The following is a 12,427-nucleotide window of genomic DNA, read 5'->3' as shown; positions in this document are numbered from 1 at the left end:
CAATGACACATTAGTTGCAGCAGTTAATTGCATACATTTCCTTTTCCTTTGCAGTTTTTTGCGTCTTAAGACAGGAGACCCTTAAAATACATTTTAGATGAGCCCAAACAAACACTTTTCTTATGTATAACCTGTGCAGTCTTTTTGTCGCTTGACATTGCCAGAATCCTCACAGTTCATTTTGATTACAATGGGACGTTATCAATGGCCATAGATCTGGAGGCAGTTAGATATACCCACAACTAGTCAGACCAATAAAACGTGACATTCCTCAGTTACAGACAAACGTAAACAGACTGCAGCATGTAGAGGTGAGCTGCGATGGTGTAACATTAATATGTGTGCAGTTTTATACAGTTTATATATGTTGCAGTTTTTGTTATTATAATTTTAAAAAATCAACAAAAAGTTCCACATTAGCTGCAGCCATATTGGTTGTTTTTGAAAATGCCACAATGACACCCCTCTTTATTAAGCTGGATTTATGCTTGTTCACGTATTGTGCCTAAAAAGACTTCATCACATATTTTGCATGAAGTGTGAACATTTTGTAAGTTGTCAGTCATTGTATTAAACCTGATTTATATCAGATAAACTGTTGTGATTGGCCTGACCAGGATCTGGGCAGCTGGACATCTGTTTAAACGGGAGGAAGCCCAGACGTTCCTGCCAGTGCAAATAAAACACGAGCTCGCAGATCCTCACTAAAAATCCTTCATTGTCTCAGGGGCTTGTAGTGGTGCAGTTTAGTAAGATAAGAGACAAGGAATAACATAAACCTCAAAAGCAATAGCACAAAGAGCTGATGAATAATGGGATCCATTAGTCAGTGTCAACAGAATTTCACCTGCGCTCTCATTAGAAAACAGACTAAAATGACATAATTCATATATTTTAGCGTTCTTATCTGCCACAACCTGTCCTCTCTCCTCTGCCTGTCTGCGTGTTTGCAGATTGATTTAAGTCAGGTCAACCTGGGTCAGACGTTTAACATGGAGACCTGATCTCTTCATCCTGAGATTAGATATGTATCACATGGATGTGATCCCATCAGCTTGTCGCTGACCCAGCTCTGTGTTTGTTTACAGCTGTCTAAGAGCGCTGACCCGCCAGTCAGCTGTGGTCCTCAGCTGTCAGTGGAACAGACTGTTTTTGTTATGGTTTTCTCCCTCTCACTCTCTTTTTTCTCTCTCTCTTACCTTGTCCACAGTCGTTCACTTAACTCCGTCTTCCCCAACTTTTCAAACTTCTCTGCCTCCTGCTGTTCTTACTTCTCATATTCCTCCCATCTGCCCTTTTCTTTCTTTACATCTCTCTCTCCTGTCAGTCAACTTCCATTCTTCTATTATTCTCTGTTCCTCCCAGTTCACGCTATTCTTTTCTCCACTTTTCCCTCTTCTCTTTCATCTCTTGGCAATATCCTGAACCTCTGTGCATTCCCCCCTCATTTTTTCTTTCTTACGTCTTTGCCATTCTGTCACAGAACTGCAAAATGTGGGGGTTCTTGGGCAGATCTGATGTCCCTCGTCTCTAGGAAATGTCCTCCTTGCTCAAACTCAGTCTGAGACCAGGGGAATTGGACTGAAAGGGCACATCCTGCATTCTGAATGAACTTGGCTCTCAAAAGCACTGAAAGATATGTCAGTGGCAGAGGGCGAGAGGAAAGGCGGGCCGTTGTCTCCAGATTCTATTTTCTCCATTTTTTAGCAAAGTTGTAAATTGAAGGCCACCCTCTCTGCAGGATTTTAACAACCTCTATAACAGCCTCTATCTGACAATATGGAGTTCTTGTTCTTGTTGGGAACTATAAAAACACTACTGCACTTTTGGCCTTTCTCTTTTTGAGCAGTGTTGGCCTGATGAGTACATGAGACAGATTTCTCATAAATCACAGGTAGAGCAAAAGAAAAATTTTTTTACACTGCAGAATAACTTATGGGGCAAGCTGTTGTTGAGACATTTGGTTTGAGCGTGCAGCACGTTGAAACGTATGGAGTATTTATCCCTGCATGGGATTTACTTTAGCTGCTTTTGTTCTGCAGTTCCACACAGAAAGGCTGTGCATCCTCCTTCACAAGGTCCAATCATTAAAACATTACATCTCTATTTTATTATATTTGCCATTTATTACTGGTGACATAAAGAAAACAAAATCAGGATTCACATTTGGTTTTGGACAGAAAACTATTTTTCCTTGCTTGTCTCTTTGTGTCTTATAGGCCAGATAAAATGTACCTAGTATAGGACAGAGCTGAGTAGCTGGTGTTCTTTAGAAGTCCTCTAAAAAGCTTGTCCAAACTAATTTATGAAAACAAGAGTGAACCTGTGCCTGAACTCAGCATGGACTGTTAGCTTAATCCCCTTGCCTCCAGAGAAACCTATAAAACCCATTGGCCAGGTACCAAATCTCCATAGAACCCTAGAAGTTGATTGCATTGTTGGTGAGGGAGTCCATCTGTGCAGTAATGTGTAGGGCAGGAAATGAACTTTTTCCCATCAGCCCCAACACCTAATGTCACAATATATCTAATCTGCTATTTTAAATCAACTACCAGTGTAGGTATACTTGTGTCTACAGGATAGTGTCCCTGGACCGTCTTTGACTTTTAGATTTGCTCTTTATTCCACAACAACGAAGTATATGTAGTACTGGTTAATATTATAATATTATACCAGTACGATGATATAAGACTTTGAGATTTTGGATTTTGAAGTATTGTCTTTTCCTGGTTTTAAAGGCTGCGTTATAGTAAAGTGATATGATTGTGAGACTGCTCTAGCTTTCCCACATTGTCATTATATCCACAATAATGGTGATTATTTTTTGAAAGATCTCAGGTTAGTATTTGGCAAAGCATTAAAAGTCAACCCTACAATATTGACACAGTATCGATATGGAAATATTTGGCGCATGCACACAGACAAACACACACACACAAATACACAACAAAACTGAAATAAAGTGATTGGAGAGCAACACTTGTTGACCAGTGACATCCAAATAAAATACAATAAAGGGGGAAATGACACATTGATTTACAAATGAGAATGACTGAAAACTTCTCATCTTTGAAATCTGCAACACCACACCAAAATTTGTGTATATTAGTTCTTTACACTGAGCTAAGCTAAAACCAAAATATTTTTCAGTCATGTTGGTCTCTGGATCAATATAAGTTACTACCTGTGGTCTCTTTAAACAGCCTTATGCTAGTAAACCATGAATCAATACAGTGAATAACTTTCTTACCTTCCTGCTCATATTTTTACTCATTAAAGATGCTAAATGCTAGAGGAGAAGTCCAGTATCTGTCTAAAAATAATTAGATATATAATTAAAGATTTATTTTAGGAATAGACTAAAACTGAGGTAAAAACTAGGCTCAGTTTTGCCAGACGGTTCTCTTTGTTTTCAGGCCTACCTGCAAGAGCTAACAGATGGCACGCAATGCTGCCACCACCACTGGGAGCTCCTCTTTCCACCTCTGGGTTGATGGTTCAGTTCCCACCCGACCCAAAAGCCCCTTTGCCCCTTTAGAACCACACTCTGCCAACCATCTGTCTGTCCCGCACTGGGGAAATATGGTTAAATATGAATTATTGCTGCTGGATTTAAATATTTGGCTGTTTGCCTCTGTTTGCTATTTGGGGACTTTGTGTCAGGGTTTTAGCTCAGGGTCACAGGTACAGCTGCTCAATTCAAGGTTATTCCTCAAGTTTTGTGTAAATCACTGAAAATCCTCATTAAATAAAGGGTGAATGGAATAGAGCTGTAAAGTTTGGGGAATATTTAATAGCTCAAGATTTATTTTTTTTTATTTTTTTGGTGTGTCAGATTTCATTGTCCATCACTTCACTCTGACTTTTTTTTCCCAAAACCTGACTAGTTGTCTGAAACTGAAACAAATCAATATTTATTAAATAAGATTATCCCTTCCAATTGGGATCCATTTTACATTTATGTTAGATTGCTCTGTCTTGTTCTGTTTAGCTTTTTTGCACATAAACACAAACATAAAAAAGTAAGGATTTAAAAATTTCAAAGCTTTTACAGGGCTTTACAGGGCTACAGTGATGACATTGTGCAGGAGGGATTCATAGCCAAAATGCCTCATGAAGATACTTCACATATACTTCATACCTATTGAATATCAATAGAAAAAAAATTAACAAGTTTGTATAGCTCATCAAAACTACTAGGCTAAGCAGCAATACAATTTTTTTTTGAAAAGGGTACAATTAAGATATAAGTTTATATACAGATTGAGATACTTAATAATAAAATCCATGCACTTTAATAAATCTTATGACCCTTTTGTAATTTAGCAAAACTGAACACTAAATTCCAGCGTCTTTAATCTAGTGTAATGGTACTGAATACTCTTAAACTCATTTAAACGTGCTTTGAATCAAATCTCTACCATATCCCAATATTGTGCTGCGTGACACTGAATAGAGTGGTGTTTCAAGGCTTGTGATCCATGTAGTGATGGTACACACCACTGCTACAATATTTATTTCTATGTCACATTATTACTGGAATGGTAGCCTTAGATAGTCTTTCATCCTTCCGTCCTAAGTAAAATGAAACCCAATTTGAAATTACTGTTTTCTGAAAATCTATAAGATGTGGTTTTTCATTGTTAAAAACACTTCACCTGATGAAGGTCTGAGGACCAAAAATGTTGTATACTTAAATAAAGTATATTGCAAGGAATAGAGTGTGCTGGAATTCTCTTCTCTTCACCAATGGACAGTTTTCTCCTATGCACCTGTCTACAAGTTATTAAAGGTGTGCATGAGCCTCCGTGTTCTGGTGCACTGTTAATACACGGCATAATACATACAATACTTTGTTCTTAAGTTGAATGACCACAGACGTCTTCCTTCCTTCTTCCTGCTGTTACCAACCACTGCGCTGACTTCTCTGTCTTTGCTGCAGGCCACAGAGAGCGAGCTGGGAGATGTGGACCTGTCTGGACTTCCAGAGGCTGCAGTGGACAGTGAGGAAGAGGAGGAGGAGGATGAGGACCTGGAGAGAGCGTCAGACACCCTCCTGGGCCGAGACCTGGTCCGAGAGTGTCTGGAAAAAGACCCAGCAGACCGCAACGACGATGACATTGGTGAGTCTGTTTTTCTGTCTCTTTGTGTTCACTTTAAATGGTATTTAGAATTGTAAAATGTAGAACACCTCACATTTTTATTAAATGGACTCACTTTTAATGAAATGAGGCACTTACACAGTATGCCCCTGCACGTCACTTGATGCACTTGAGGGCTGTCGGTTGCTATTTTTAAATGTCATGTTCTCGACATACAGCCCTCACGCTCATCATCTATCATTCAGTGAGCACAGAGGAGATGCACAAAGACCCCTCACAGTGGTCTCGAAACATGGGTGCCCTTCCAGTCTGTATTTTTAAGCAGGTAATCAGAGAAACAACCTCATTAGTGGGACCCAGTGGGGTCCTAGAGGAGAAGGTGACCACATCAGAGAGCTGAGAGGAGTTGTAAAGCCCTGGCCTGCTGCGTGCCTGCTGGGAGGTTGGCCTTCTCATGGCCTTCAACACTCAGTGGTCACACGCAGCTCATTCAGAAGGAAGAGATGAAGGAGTTCAGGGGAATGTTTATCCAAGTTTTATACTTGGCTCACATAGTATCTGAAAAATATTAATAAATAGATCTACAGATCTTCATTATAAAGTTCACCTGAGTTTAGTTTTGCAAATATTAAACATTCAGTCTGACAGCACCAGTAATAGCTAAATGTGGAGCACATCATTTCCCAGAAGCCTGTTACTCAGTATTCAAATTGATTTTTATTATGATGTGCTTTTATTACATTTTAGTTTATCAGCTCAGTTACTGTCTCCCATCGTTTCCTTAATAAATGGGCAGAGATATTTTTAAGGGTTATAACCTCAACCTCAGGGTCAGAACCCACCCAGAGGATTGTTTGATAAATCTTAGGGGTAACAAAGTGCTTAAAAGACTAGTGAAGCAGAAAAAGTAATTTCTGCTATGCAAAACCAGGTTTATTTTTTCTGAATTTAATCTATCTTTTGCCTAAATAATTGCACCCTTTCTTGCTTCTAAAAAGTATTCAAATGAAACTAACTTGGAGAAAAAAACTACTCTTCGGTTAAACTGCTCACAATGTCTGAACATATGCAAAGTCACGAGGGGGGGGCATTAAGACATAGCTTAGTTTTGAGGGGTCGCACGCCAACATGGTTAGGAACTGCTGCTTTAATCAGTCTTGAATATTGCCATCGAAATATTGAAAATGGGATTACAACCCTATAACTCATAAAGATACCCTTAGTGCCTGATTAATAGCTCGTTGTTGGTTCATTTTGCAAGGTCACTGTAGTCAAACCTTGAGTCTGATGAGAAGCTGATAAGTGTTGTCTTTAATCCTTTTGTTTGTTTTACGTACAACCTTGCCCAGTGTAGCTTTACACCTCAAACATACAGTCAGCGATTGAACTCTGGCAGATGGAGTATGAAAAAGTGAGAAAGCCTAAGCAATGGTTTGCTGTTCCCCTGAAATTAGGTTTGCTGTGCACAAAGATCTGCCAAAATAATGCCAAGCTAGCAATTTTTTTCATACAAGCAACATGTCGTCAAGCATGTTTGTTGCTGCACAGTGCAGGTTAGGACAGCTTCTTCCTCTTGCTCTCTTTCTCCCTGTCAGTTAGGAAGAGAAGCAATTATGCTTAGCTGTCCACATCAGGACAGTCTCCAATCATAGTAATCAACATGTACTAAATTGAATCTAAACTTTGTGATTATGTGTTTTTTGCTCATCTGGCGAACTTCCAACCATCTGGCACTTCAAATTGTTTAAAAAACTAAGAATTACTTAAAATACCGTGACTGTTAAAGCCAGATTTTTTCTTTTTTTTAAAAGAGTAAGGTAAGGAAAAAGAGAGGAAACGAATGAGGCGATAACAGCAGGGGGAATATAAGAGAGCTGCACAGTGTGCAGGTTGGAGCTAGGTCACTCTGCTCTCAGCCAAAGTGCAGAGGAAGTAGATCTGTAGGGAGGGAACACGGTGTGAAAATTTCTCATTCAGGCATGAAAATCGTAAGCACTGATAGTATTCACTGCTCCTGATCATAACAGTGGCGTTATTGGATGAAGGCAATTAAGTTGAACTTTGATCTGTGTGTGTACATTATTGTAATGTTTAATTTGGGTCCAGGTTGTCAGATTTGTAAGGGGAAAAAAGTTGTATATAAGATGAAAAACAGTCACAGTGTTTTGCAAGAGTACTGATGGTTTATTCCAAAGCCTTGAGACCACAATATTAACATTCTGCAAAATGATTTTTCTTTGTGCTTGAGTTGACATAAGCCCTTGTGATGTGTGTGAGAAGGGTTTGCTTTAAGTGGGGACCATTTAAAAGTCCATAGTTAGTTTTAGAAATGCTTCTTTGTCAGTGGAAAAAGATCAATGAGTGTTTTACTCGAACATCTGAGAAGCATTTGCTTTGCTTTAGATACACAAGTAAAATTAATATATGCTCTTTATACATTTCACAAGTTTTTCTGATCTATTCAGCTGCTTTCGTCTCTCTTTTAAATAGAGCAACTACTGGAGTTCATGCACCAGCTGCCTGCCTTTGCCAACATGACCATGTCTGTGCGGAGAGACTTGTGTAGCGTCATGGTGTTCGAGGTGGTGGAGCAGGCCGGCACAGTCATACTGCAAGACAAACAAGAGGTATGAATTAACTAATTGCACACAGAAATGTGCGAACAGAAGTGCCTCACAGTTACAGTAAAAGAGCCCTGTAAAAGCTTTGAAATTAATGTTCTAAATTTAATACTTTAAGAGTTTATTAAGAATATTGCTTATGAAAAAATAATTATTCTTATTACTGCATGTTACGGTGCCTCTTTTGCAGCATGTCTCACTTAGATTAATCACTAAGAGGGTAATTATGATATGCAAAATATGTTTTGTTTGTTTTATTACATCTTTGTGAATTTATTACGCTATTTCCTTAACAGTTAAACTGGTGTTTGCCTTTATTCAGTCAGAAATGAAAAACATTTGCAGATTTTTAATTAGATCATTAAAATAATTACAAGTAAAAGATGTTAAATTTGTCTTTCCATGGCCTGCAAAACAGTTTCATAACCTTTCAAAAAAGCTCACAAAAACACACACAAAGAAAGAATTAATTTTTAAAAAGCATACAAAGCACACACAAAGTTACATGAAACAACACAATAATTTTTGAAAGGGCAAATACAGGTGTTGACATGTTTCTGTATCCACAGACACACAGATCCTCACCATCGTCCAATCCATTCAGAGCTAATTCTTATACAGAAACTGGTATGGGCAAAGTCACTGCAGAGTAAAGGCCCCGTCAATCACCTGAGCTACTACACAGCTAATTAATTAAGTTACATGCCTGAGAAACGGGAGCTCTGTCATGGCTGTTTGGTTCCACACAGCGGCATTAGAAGCGACAGGGTGATAAATGGCAATGAACTGCAAGATGCAGAGCTCCAGGGAGGAAAGGAATCCACGTCAGCAGGACAAATCATACACACACATATACATGTGCGTCATATAGGTATGTGTGCCTCCATACTGTCTGTGTGGAGTCAGTTGATGGACAGGTTTCCTCCGCTCGGTGCGTCTCTCTGTGGACTCGTGTTGAAGGTCAAAGAGAAGCACTTGTCTCCTCTCACAATGAATACAAGTTGGCTAAGTGTAGGGAGGAAATGGAAAATATAAAGAGTCTAAAGTGGTGTAACAGAAATAAAAAGACAGGTGAAGTGCTTTGGAGGACAGAAAGGAGGAGAAAATTCTTTACTTACCATTTTTTTGAAAGAAAAAGAACTTGAAAAATAATAGTTTACCCAGCTTTGCAGGCTGCCATAAATATTCAAGATATGAATTCATAGTATATACAAGGTGTTAGATTTATGCACACTTTGTGAAAATAGCCTCTCAAGGACTTTTGTGTTCAGTATATACTGTATGTGGCTGATTACCTTACCTCACCTTACTTATTACCATTTCATCATTGCAGAGAAACAGAGAAGCGTTGAGAGAATTGGAGATTTGCAGGATGAGAAACACTGAGAGAATGAAAAGGCAATGAGTAGGAAACATCAGTTATGGCTGCGCAGGGAGCCGGGGGCTCGTTCGCCTTCCCTCCATCCGCTCACACCCGGGATAAATGGCTGGTTATATTATGCCTGCCAGCGTTTCCTTTTCAAAAGCCACCACTAGAGACACAATGCCTCTTCGCCACTCATACTCATACCTCACACAACGCACATTATGCTCACATTATAATAAATGTCAGTTAATAAAAAACATAGCCATTTTAACTGCCATTCTTGTGCAGTGGCATCGGTCTGTTTCTTGGATAGTGCTGTTACTTCCAAATCCTTCCAAAAACATTTATTACATTACTAGTTAATCTAGTGTGTTGTTTGAAATGATTTAAAGGAATACTTCACACCCCAAATGATCATTTGTATATCAGTTACTCAGCCTGTGTTACAGTGAATTTGTAAAGAAAACACGGTTTTTCATGCCTTTACCGTGAGCAAAGAATCGAAAAACTGAGGTCAAAGCGATCTGCATTTACCAATAGGAAAACTCACGATTACTTTAGCTTCTCCAATTCAACCATGTGTTGATACAGTTTTTCTGATGTTAAACATTGTCGCCTATGACTTCAATTCATCAACAGTTTTGAGGATTCTTCATTCACCTTGGAGGCATGAGAGGAAAACAAAGTTTTTTTTCCACAAATGTAACAAAACGTGGGATGAGTCATTGATATACAGTACAAATGGTTATTGGGGAAGTGACGTATTCCTTTAAGATAAAACCTTGTCAAGTTATGTCAGTGGTGAGTCTTGTAGAATGAAACAATGATTTTTGCCAGTCCACAGTCAAACAAAGACTGTTGTTAGTTGTGTGCCAACCCCAGTTGTATCAAATACCCTGTAACTACATTATGGTAATTTCACCACTACAGTTTATTAAGTACACATGGTTGTACAGTATGTTGATTTAGCTGTTTATGGTTGATGATTTTGAAGATATCACGTTTATGTGTCTCTCTGCAGCTGGATCTCTGGTACGTTATCCTGAACGGGGCAGTGGAGATCAGCCATTCAGAGGGAAGAGTGGAGACTTTTTGTATGGGCAACAGTTTTGGCATCTCACCCTCACTGGACAAACAATACATGATGGGAGAAGTCCGCACCAAGGGGGACGACTGCCAGGTACAGAAATCATTAAATGACTGTGGAGCTGCTCGCTCTAAGACATTAATTACAATCGTGCAATCACAGCTTCAGTCTGAGCTCTAATAAAATAATTTTGTGACAGCCTGTGGTTATAGTTAAGAAACATAATATGAGCATTTCAGTTTACCTCAAAACAAATATCTTTGCTTGCACTGCCGCATGGCAGACTAAGACAAGATGTCGACAAGACATTGAGTTTATTCATTAAGCAAGAGTATCTTATATTGCCAATGTTACCAGAACAGTCATGCATTGAAAATTACATATTGATTCTGATCTTCCTGTTTTATTAGATATTATTCTGAATGTTCTTTGTATATTTTGCATTCACCGTTACATATTTTTTTAGTTAATTTGTGTGAAGTGTGTATTTCTTTTTTAATGTTGCACTGCTTTACTTAATCATGTAAAATGTGTGTCACAGTGCAAGAATCACAAAGTTAGATTCTCTTAATTTCTTCTTTCTTACACCATAGGTGAGAGGTTTGCAACAGACCAACCTTTTTTCCTTTCTTTCATTTAATATGAAAACTGACATTTGAAAAATTATGATTGCATTACTTTTTGTATGCCTTTGAAATATAGAATCTTGGTTGTAAATTAAGCCACAGGCCTTATTATACACTTTTGTGTAGTGGTGCATTTCTCAGACGTGTTTACAAATTGTCATGCAGGTTTTTTATAAGAAGCCAGACCTGATATAGAGCTTGGATGTGATGTTAATGGGTTCACAAAGGTCAAAGAAGCCTAGCGTGTATTTGTGGTCCCAGCCCCTCTGTCCACAATGCTCAGTTCCTCCACTGCACGCATCATTTCCTGTCTTCAGATACTCAGGAAGTTGCAGAAGTTGGGTTTTGCGAGGCAAATGCAGAAACTGATGATTTAGTCAAGAGAAGCACAGCGAGTAACAAACTGCAGGGTTGTGTCATAAGAGTCATGTCTGGGCACTTTCTGTTTAGGGTGATATATTGGAAAGTTAGTTTAGCTCCAGCATCAAATTGAAGTCCAGGATGCTACTGCAAAATGGCTAGTTGAGAGGATTTTGGACAACCATAGGTACTTATATTGAGCCTAAGGAAGGAATAGTGTTCTTGGACTTTTCTTCTTCATCCGTCCATCCCTCCCATGCCTCTCTCTGCCCGTCTTCATGCTTCCACTCTGCTGTTGTTTGAGTACCCGACAGTGGTGCCAAGCAGTGTTTTGCTCTACTATAAGTTCACCCGCTTTCCCCATGTCATCCTTGACCAGTTCGTATGCATCGCTCAAGAGGACTACTGGCGCATCCTCAACCATGTGGAGAAGAACACGCACAAGGTGGAGGAGGAGGGGGAGATAGTGATGGTGAAGGAGCACCGGGAGCTTGACCGTAGTGGAACCAGGAAGGGACATATTGTCATCAAGGTCAGTAAATTTTAAGTCTGACACTTACGCTAACCAAAGAACTGCTGTGGACGGGACAGTAAGAAAATGTATTTAAGCCACCTAAAAAAGTCCCACCCAAAAAAGTCTATATCAGTTTACTGATACTCCTTTGACAAAAAGCTAATTTTAGCTCGCTGAACACCAGAGCTGCTGGTCTACTGCCACTTTGTCAGTTATTAAGTTTGTGTTATTGTGTAACTTTTAAATCTTCTTCATGAACATATTCTAAATACGATGAGACAGGAAAGGGCAGCAGGGAGGTTAAAGGTTTGGTTGAGCTGCAAACCGCAAAATAATTAACATGATTAATCTGATGCATAACTCAGGTTTACATGACTAACCTCATAAATCAGGAAGTCACCCTTATGGTTCATTATTACGTTCTAAATACACTGACATGCCTTGGATTGATTTGAGTACTAAATTATTATGCCGTCCATACAGTATCTTGCAAAAACATCAATGCAGCTGCTCGCTGTTCTTAGGTGATCGTTTAGAGGCACCGTTAGCACTATTAGTGTTTGCTGGAGCATTTTCTTGTGTGCTACATTGTGGTGCGCTCCAAGGTCTTTTGATCCTTTTCCTCAAGCCTCCAGAGGCAGCCAGGTATTGATCGGATAATGGGCCTTAAAGATTCTCTTGGCCACCGCTCCGAGTAAGGCTTTTGGCTCCAGAACATATCCAGTGGAGATGAGTCAATTCACAAGTGTTA

The 12,427-nt window shown here is 39.2% G+C and overlaps 1 protein-coding gene across 4 annotated transcripts in view; it reads left to right on the top strand.

The window, feature by feature from the left end:
• Positions 1–12,427, top strand: part of rapgef6 (Rap guanine nucleotide exchange factor (GEF) 6) — a 169,417-nt gene that overhangs the window by 110,917 nt on the left and 46,073 nt on the right. For all 4 annotated transcript variants that reach the window (XM_042499999.1, XM_042500000.1, XM_042499998.1 and 1 more), the window contains 4 exons: positions 4,943–5,123; positions 7,593–7,729; positions 10,111–10,269; positions 11,542–11,694. In XM_042499999.1, coding sequence (XP_042355933.1) covers positions 4,943–5,123; positions 7,593–7,729; positions 10,111–10,269; positions 11,542–11,694 — 630 coding nt within the window. The remainder of the gene's footprint in view (positions 1–4,942; positions 5,124–7,592; positions 7,730–10,110; positions 10,270–11,541; positions 11,695–12,427) is intronic.

This window comes from Plectropomus leopardus, chromosome 13 (assembly GCF_008729295.1).
Source record: "Plectropomus leopardus isolate mb chromosome 13, YSFRI_Pleo_2.0, whole genome shotgun sequence".
Classification (NCBI taxonomy): domain Eukaryota; kingdom Metazoa; phylum Chordata; class Actinopteri; order Perciformes; family Serranidae; genus Plectropomus; species Plectropomus leopardus.
The sequence above is the reverse complement of the archived record's forward strand: the minus strand, read 5'-3'. Positions and strand labels throughout refer to the sequence as shown.